The sequence below is a fragment of the Gavialis gangeticus genome, unplaced genomic scaffold (genome assembly GCF_001723915.1).
Source record: "Gavialis gangeticus isolate Ggan-Ray unplaced genomic scaffold, GavGan_comp1, whole genome shotgun sequence".
Taxonomy (NCBI): Eukaryota; Metazoa; Chordata; order Crocodylia; family Gavialidae; genus Gavialis; species Gavialis gangeticus.
In genome coordinates this window covers 19053167-19062725 of record NW_017729025.1, presented here as the reverse complement: position 1 = coordinate 19062725, position 9559 = coordinate 19053167, and the positions used below count along the sequence as shown (strand labels likewise).

The 9559-nt window shown below is 41.9% G+C and overlaps 1 protein-coding gene across 1 annotated transcript in view; it reads right to left on the bottom strand.

The window, feature by feature from the left end:
- Window positions 1-9559, bottom strand: part of NUDT14 (nudix hydrolase 14) — a 137189-nt gene that overhangs the window by 49905 nt on the left and 77725 nt on the right. Inside the window, exon 3 of the mRNA XM_019518471.1 lies at window positions 587-651. Coding sequence (XP_019374016.1) covers window positions 587-651 — 65 coding nt within the window. The remainder of the gene's footprint in view (window positions 1-586; window positions 652-9559) is intronic.

The window sequence follows — 9559 nt, the reverse complement described above, 5'->3', positions numbered from 1 at the left end:
TGACATTAATTTAAATAGATTGCCTCTTAGACTAGAAATATACATTTTGTAATGAAGAACGCCAATAATCCACTATTACTTTGTGTCATAGAATAAAACAAACCTTCCCACATATTTATGCAACTTGTATCAATATTCCCTAAGTGTAATTCTTGCTTTCAATTTCCAAGTATATACAGCCTTGCTCTATATAAGATTTTTAAAAATCAGGATTGTAAAACCTCATGTTGCCAGGCATAAGTGGTCTGATAATCACAAGAGGTCAGGAAGAAACTTCCCATATAGGCAAATTATTCTGTAATTGCTTGGTATAGGTATATTTGCTAGCCCCCCCACCCCTGAGATGCTTGGCCATGGCTAAAGCTGAGGGCTAGCTGAATCACTGGTTTCATCTGGAAACACAATTCTTGTCCTTTGGAATTCTGATCTACTGAATAGTGGGGCCAAAATAAAATGCAGTAGATAGGGAACAATGATTTTATCACAAGTATCAATAGACCCAACAACTTTTAATGACTAAATCCTTAATAGTTTGTTTCATTTGAGAGCAAAAGTAAAGATTTAAAAAAAAAGAGAGGAGGATTACCTGGGCGGAACTGCTTCACCACAACAAAGCACTGCCGGGAAGTGTTAAAGATCAGGATTGACACGCTAAGGGAGAGGAGAAAAGCACAGATCAATGCACTAGGTAGGATAAGTACACCATTATTACCTTTACATCTCATGAATTTTCACTATATAAATGTATATGAGGTGTATTATTAAAGCTGCTATGCAAAAAAAGGGCCCAAGCCAAACTCAACTGATTCCACTGGCTTTTGGCTCAGGTGTTTTGGCACACCCCAGAAGTGAACTTATCCAAACATTAGTAATTTTTCAGCAAATAAAAAACTTAGAATTTGGTTATTAAAACATAACAAGAGGAAAACCTTCTTTTAAAAGCACCGAATGATTTCTGATATCAGGGGAGACACACTGGAATCACATCCCGGCACTTGGAAGAAAGACCACTGAAGTTAAGGGGCTTGTATGGGCACAAAGTCCCTCCTGTTTGTGATCCTCTGATGAGTGAAGGCCTTAAAATAGGTACCACATCTTAAAATCAGCTTACGTACAAACTCAAATTAAAAGCAGTTTTAGATGTTAAGATACCTTTTTTAAGATGGTGCCCATGCTTATTACCCTAACATCCTACCTGTTTTGTTTTGCCTAGTTTCGTTATGCTATTGGTGAGTTCATTTATTATTATATATAAGTTGTACAGTTTTTCAAAACAGTAAGATATATTGACAATGCCATATTTACAAGCTGCAGTCAAACTTTCAGCGTTATTTGAATGAGAGATATGGCAGATATTCATGCTTATGACTTGACTTAATCACAGTTTTTCACAGGGTGCAGACAAGGGTCTGGAGCCATTTTATGTTTATGAAAAACACCCACCACACTTATTACAGCAGTGCATAAGGACTGATCAAGAGTAGGAAGTCCAGATGTTAACATTTTGCATTTATGGCTGCTACACCCAAAGGCCTCTACTGGATATTTATGGCTCATGTCCCAGGAGAAGTCATCTGCAGGAGATTTTAGAGTGAGGAATTTTTGGGTTATTATGTATTGAATGAATACTAATTTGTAATTACATATATAGAGATTTTGTAGTCCAATATTACAGTATTTGCTAATAACGAGGGCATCTACATGAGATGCTTTACTGGACAGTCGACTAAATTGCACAGTAAGTTGTTACCATGTAACCGTGTGTAGTAGCTACTGCTCAGTAAATTAGTCTACTATGCAGTTAGCTAGTACCTGTGAATACAGGTACTACATTACCTGTGTAGTAGTTACTGTGCAGTAGCGCTCATGTAGACACTGACCAGGAGGAAATTTGTTTGTGATCAGCCTAAGCAGCAGGGGGCCACAGGTGACAAGGAGCTCTCCATCTCTGGTTCTGTTCAGCTTCCGGCTTCTCCCATAAACCAGAAGCCAATAAGTCCTGTGACTGGGGAGCTCTCTGCTCCCTGTTCCAGTCTGCAGCTGGCAGCTCTGGGGGGTGAGCAGGGGCTGAGACCCCTCCACGCCATGCAGAGCTGCTCCAGAGGGCAGGCGGGGACTGGGAACCCAAGTAGGGCAGCTGGCAGCAAGCCCTGTGCTCCCCAACCTGGAGTCTTGCCAGCATCTGCCCCACACCCCACACCTGATGGGCATGGGGGCAGAAACGCTCTGCCCACTTCAGGGGCAGCTGTCTTCTGGCCTTGTGCACATCAGGTCCCCTCCCAATGTGCATGGGGCCAAGAGTCAGATGCTGATGAACCCAGCAGAGCTCTCCTGGCCCTGTGGGCATTGGGACTGGCCCCGTGCCCCTTACCAGGCTCCAGGTAAGCACCAGGGGGAGCCGGGAGCCCCCCCTGGCTGCTGCAAGGGGGCAGAGCAGGGCAGGAGAAGCCCTGTACTGGGCTGCTCCCAACAGGGAGAATGTATAGACAGTGCTCCTGGGCACAGGTGTCGCATAGGGCAGCATGGGGGGCATGTGCCCCCCCCCCTCCCCAAAATTGGACCTCATTGGCTGGGGAGTGCCAGCTGGTGCCCCCCCCCCCCCCCCAAAAATGGGCCCCATTTGCCGGGGAGGGGCCGCTTGGGCCCCCCCCCCCCCCCCAAATTTGGCCCCCTTGGGCGGGGGGGGCCCAGGTGGTGCCCCCCCCCCCCCCAAGAAGAGCCAGCAGCACTTCTGGTTTGCCACCAGCACTTCCAGGGTCAGTGATTGGTTATCGGCCGCTGGGGCACCCATCCCCCCCACAGAGCTAGGAGGCATCAGTCGCCCACGCTCCTGGGGAAAGCTTACTACACAGTATTTTATTAAATGCAAATGAATAGCAGGCATAGAAGTGCCCAAAGTGTACTAATGGAGGAGTAGACCTTATGTCTGAAGCTGTAAAGGATTTTAGTTCTCTCAAGTTTTGGGCACTGTTCTTATAGGTTCCAGAGCCATCCTGTTTTACTGCTTTAAGTTTCTCTGATTTATGACTATTTTGTCCCTATGAGAATAATGTTATTTGACTGCTGTTCTAATGAGCTTCCTTTCATTTGAGTCATGGCTACAAGACTGTGAAAGTCACCTGAAAAGCTGAGGCAGCCATCTAAAGTTCGAGGGGACTGTAGAGACTCCTTGAAGGATACACTTGCTTCCAAGATTGTCTTATGTCTCTAGTGAAGCACAAGCTCTCTTTTACTTGGATTTTTTTAGTGCATCACATTTTAATAACTTGCATCAACTCATTAAAATGAATCAGCCATTAGACATTATTTTTCCTAGGAGTCAATCACTTGAGACTTTAATGGAACAGATGGGAAAACTAAAAAACAATCTGTCAAAATTAAGGAACAAGATCAAATTAAACTAGAACAGAGTAGTAGCAAGTTATTACAATTGTCTGCCTCTCACACCATCTTGAGACAGGAGGGTACAGAGACACTACAGAGCTGCAGAACTTTCTTTTTAATTACTTTTCATTTTCTCAGAGGATGACAGACAAGTTTGAATATTAATTTACAATTTTTTTTTAAATGACAAAAGACAAGTGCTAATATTCCCTGATGGATCTTGAGAGCCACAAGCCAACAGGTTCAAACTGAGCTCTCAGAAATGAGTCTGTTATAAGAAAAGTGTGATTTGGTATTTTTTCTAACTCACCAAAATACCTTATCCATGACACTAGGAAATAGATTTTCATAGTTTATGCCAAGGTCTGTATCTTCTTACTTGTAAAATGCCTTATTTTGTTAATAGATTCTTCAACTGCCTACTCCTTTAAGTGGGGACAGATTTTCCAAGTGGATCTGCATAGATCAGTGGTTCTCAAACAGGGTTCTGTGACAACCTATCAGGGGTGCCAAACCACTGGTGACGCTACCATGGCTTCAGCCAGATGAAACTTTCCTGTGCACCTTGGTTTCTAGCAGGTATTTTAGAGCCAAACCGGAGAAGTTGTGATGGAAATTGGCACTCCTGCCTCCACTGGGTTTATCTAATAACCCTAATGCAGGCAAGAGCAGAAATGCCTGCCACAGCCCCTCCTGGTTCAGTCCAAGACACACCTCCCAGAAACAGAAGGCATGGGGGACAATTCCATGTGGTTGTGACACCAGCAATAGAGGCATCTATCTCCAAGCTGTCACATCCCCACTGTCACTAGGAGGAACTGTCCTGCACACCTGCTTCCAGGAGGAGTGCATGTAGCTGGACTGGGAAAGGCAGTGGCATGAAGGGTATACTTACCTGCTTATCAGATAAACCTAAAGTAGGCAGGCATGCATGTGTGTGCTGCAGCCCCTTCTGGTCTGGTTTTCCATGAGGCACAGCAGGCACTTTTAATCGGTAGTGGCAGCATCCAGGCTGAGAAACACTGAGGCAACACAACAGTGATTCTCAACCAGGGTGTCGCCAAATTGAAAAGTTGTGGAGGATGCTCTGACTCTAACAGTTGAGAACCACTGAATCTGATCATTGTCAGAGCCCCAAAACAGCCCCACTGCTTTCTGGACTCTATGTGGATGCAGTAGCTCAAATGCAAGATTCAGTTGCAAGGTCTGGCCTGCTGAGTGCATAAAAATTCCTATTCTTTCTGAACTTCAAATCAGTCATTCATATACAAAAAATGAAAAAAAAAACCCTTTATTTTTTGTACAGGATATATGCAGCAGAACAGAAGTCATCTATTGCAAAGGTAGTGCTGCACTTGTGTTTTAATGAGTGAGATATTCCAATGCATTCATGTGTGTTTGATATTTCAAGGCAATTTCTTAAAAGAGCATTAACAGCTAAAACTTAAAGCCATCTATACAAATCTACATTTCCAAACGATAAATAAAAAGTAAAATAAGTAAGAAAATGGAACATTCACAGCAAACCTTGGGAAAAATCTTTGGCATCATAATACACAAAAGATTAATCCAGCCCAAGGTTTATGTTATCAGAGCAACGACACAGAACCACAAGAACAGGAAAACAGTAGACTTTCCTTGGAATGTATGAGGCCTACACAGGAATTTAATCTGCCATTGACATCAAAGGCCTTAGCTTAACAATAGGCTTCATGTGCACGCATGCCAAAAAGATGCATAGGATTTATTTTTGTTGCAGCTCCTTTCCTGGAGAATTTAACAGTCATTCATGAGGAAAAGTCGTACCAGATGTACTAGGATGATGGTAGACCCACGGCACTTTTAAAACACCAGTAGCTACAGAATGAGTGTATGGATAAAAAACAATGTTCTAGCTCACACTGCAGGTTAAGGCCCCAGGAGCAGAAAATTTCTCAGTGTTCCCCATGGTTCATTCCAGGAGTGGGCTATAGCTTGCTTCTACTCAGAATACTTGATCCACCAAATATTATGGATTACTTCCCCGTGTTGTCCTCCCAAGGAGTTTGATAATCCTGTTTTACACTGTTTTAACACCTTTTGTTATAATTATTTCAACACCTTTTGTTATAACTAATAAACAAAGACATTAAATGTTTTAATTGTTTGGGATGGTTTAAACAGAGGTGATTCTTCCAGGGCAGAAGAAGGGACGAACTGACATCAAGGTTCTTTCCAGACGTATTTGTCTATGTGTCTAGAGAGGGTGGAGGTCTTTCAAAGACGGCTCCCCCTACTTACTGGTTTCCTGAAAAAGATCTGAGATCCTGTTTCACTTTTCCATAAATACATGCAAAACTGGTGGTAGATTTATCATATGTTAAGAATGCAAGGGTGTGCCTACATGTGCACTTTAATGTGCAGTAGCCTATTTTACTGTGCATTACTGTGTCATGGCAAAAATGGTGCTAATATGCTAATGTGCAATATAATTAGGCTACTGCGCATTAAGCCTCACTAAAAAAGTGCATGCTTTTGCTACTGCACTTTAGGGGTGCTAAATTTAATGCGCAGTTGCAAAAGCACATCATGAATGTGTAGACACACCCAAACATGCTTAATACTGCACCTAAGGTGCATCTTTGAAGGCAAGGCAATCTAAAATTTAATAACAGCAAACTGCAGTTGATGTGTAGCTAACGTATAATACTAAAACAAAAGTATAACATGTGCCTAATATTAGGGCTTTATTATGGCATTTGTCCATAGACAATTAAAATAAAATGACCAATACTTTCAGACCGGGAAGTAATACTTTTATAAAACTATTTAACCAAATTTGCTTTTCAAACCCATGAGCATGTGTACTTTCAGATCTTCAGCAGGTATTTTTGGTATGGCCCCTTCTTTGGCCATCTTGTATGTTGATGATCTGTCAGTTGTTGACCTGGGTTGCAGTTAATCCATAAGCAATTGCTAACCACTACTAATTGTTTTCCATTAGATGAAAACAAAATTTTAAAATCCCTTGATGGATTAAGATTGTCCTATAATGTTCCCTAGCTTTCCTAGCAATGGAAACCTTACAAAAAGAATGTGGTTCTTACATGTTGTTTACAAGTGACAAATATGACTATGGTAGTGGGGACTTTAGAGAGAATATATTACTCTGAACATTATTTACAATCAGATTTTGAAGGCACTCACCTATCTTTGGTGAAAAAGAGAAACAAATTATAAGAACTCAAAATGACATGGTAAGAAATACAAAGATGGTGTGCAATGATAAGAGGGGAAGAAATGTTATCAGTCAGTATCAATGATTCTCACAAGATATCCAGTACTAAGAATTGTCTTGGTACAGTTAGAAGAAATAACTTAATACACCACGCAACCACAAAAATCCCTGTAGAAACAATCTATTGTAGATTCAACCTTGTTGGAGAGCATGTGGATATAGAACAGACATGTGACATACATTTGCCAGGATGAGTTTGAAAGGAAACTTAAGAGCAAAAAGATCACATCAGAAAGGGATCAGAAGGGGAAACTAGAATGTTTTAGTTTAGTTTCAAATATTTAAATGCTAAAGCATAATCTGTTTTTTAGTCAAATTTATAGGACTTTGGCTTTTTTTTTGCTCAGACTGGGCACATCTATACTAATGCTTTATTGCACAGTAGACTAATTTACCGCTTAGAAAAGCGTCACCATCTATACATGAGCCACAATTAGGGCACAGTAGATTAACTTACTCTGGCGTATAATAGTTCCTTCAGAGACAAGTACTATCCAACAATGGAGTAAATTACTGCACTTAAACGCACATGTAGACAGTGATGTTGGGATGTTTACTCTGGCTCAAATTGCACCAGTTTATTCAGTCACATTAATCACAAGTGTAGATGTGTCCACTGTGTTGAAAATTGGAACCAAAATTCTTCATGTTGTTCTCTTTATTGAGACCATTAGTAAATATGGCAATAAATAAATAATGCCTTTAAGAAGTAAGTTACAGTGGATGCATCTACACATTCAATCAACCCAACATAACAAACTCTGGCGCAGTTTGTGCTGGAGTTGGTTGCTCCTGGGAGCAGAATCCGCATATGTGCCCAAGACAGCAGCAGTCTGAGTCAGGGTAGAGCAGCTATGGGCTGGCAACATGCTCGGGGGGGTCAGCCCCAAACTCCAGGTCATGGCATTGGGTGGCAGAGAGGCTGGCTGGGGTATGACAGTACTGAAGTGCAGAGCCATGCAGCAGGCAGCTCCTGCACTTTTGCACCCTCATACACCAGCCAGCCACACATCTGTTTCTGTTCAGTAAATGACTCTGCTGTAAGATAGCAGAGCCTCGAAAGTACTATCGTATGACACAGTTAATTAATTTACTGCACCCTAATACTGGAGCATGTGTAGACAGTAATGCTTTACTGCAGAGCTAAGTAGTCAACTCCACAGGAAAGTGCATGTGTAGATGCACCCAGTGAGATAAAATCAGATGCAGCAAAACTGTAATTTTACTGTTCATGTAAGAAATGTCTCTATGTGCAATTACAAAGAAATTTCATTTCTTTTGAACTCTAATGCAATCCAAACAGAATTGTCACATCACATATTTTTCAGGGTGCAGACTTCAGAGAGGCTTATTCTACCTTGAGCAAGAGATCCAAAAACTTTTTTATGAACATAAAAGATTAGGCAATTGCATTCAGAGCTATTATCAATTTTTATGAAAAATATCTGTATCTGCTATTGAAATTTATACTGTAACATCTGAAGTGCTTTAATCAGACAAGTACCTAGTATCTTAAGCTAGGGAAAACATGGTCCCTTAATTTTCAGAACAGACAGTGTAATAAAGCTGCAGCCTTTGATTATCCTCCAGTGCAACTCCTTCAGTTTCCCAGAGCTTTAACTATAATACAGATAGTCCCAAGATTAAATGTTTGTTCTTGCACATTCTTTATTGGTTAATTTAAGTCTTCCTTCAAAGCATTTTACATTTTACAAAGGCCAACACAATCCACATGGCTGCTTAAAATGCAGCCTACTACAAAAGCAAAGCTATAAGCTCCTGACAAAAACATTCAGCCTTTCATACTAATCACAGTTAAGGTGGATTTGGCAAAAGATAATTAGAGGGGTCTAAGAGGCTTCTGTATTATGATGAAATTTCCAAGTTATTTTTCAATACAATTTAAACACATTTAGTATTAAGTAAACTCTGCATAAAGTGATAAGACAAGTACATTTAAGAAAACAAACATTACTTTGGAAAAAAATCAAAAGGAAGATTTGTCTCTTTGTAAATCTAACTGCCACAGGAAGTTGCTCATGACACCATAAAACAGGAAGCATATGTTTGGTTAATCACCAGGTTAGTGGGAGAATGAATTGTGGCAGTTATTTAAGATGTGTTAACAACTCCATGTACATATCAGACAATATAGTACCTACTGGTAAAGCTCCAAGTTGGTCACCATTTCTTTAATCAGTCTAGCAAAGAATGAGGCGCAGCAAAACTTTCTGAAATAAATAACTGCTTTCCACCACCCAATTCCCACGTAATAAAGCAAAAATATATGCCATGAATTCAACAACAGAAATGAGACATCAAGGTTGCTTACTTATAATCATATAGTGCAGGGCTGTTCAACTTCAGGGCAGCTCAGGGCCACTGTCTAGGACCAGTTACCATATCTGGGTTTTCCTGGACATGTCCTCTTTTTAGATTCTCTGATTTCCATTCAGGCAGTTTTTTGAAATCTGAACCAATGCTGGGGATTTTGCTCTGTTCTGCTGATGGGAGCAGGTAAGTCTATGGGGAGTGGGTTCAGAGGGCCACGGCTTGGGAACTGTGGGGATGGGGTGTGTGGAAGGGATGTATGCAAGGGGGGGGCGATGCCTGGCAGCACTGGGGGAAGCTGTCTGGGTGCTGGGGCTCTGGCAGGGGATGACAATGGGGACTGGAGCACTGCCATGACAGAAGGGATGAAATGGGGGGGCAAGGCCAGGAGTGCTGGCCTCACCTTCTCCCCCCTGCTCCTTGGAGGTGGAGGGGGTGCGGGGTGCTGGCTGAGCAACACTGGCCTTGCCTCCCCCCACACTGCTCTATGGAGCCAGGGGCTGAGGCGCCCCCTCCCTCACCCAACAACAGCCAGGGTGGAGAGGTAGGTGGTGGGGAAGAGGGGAG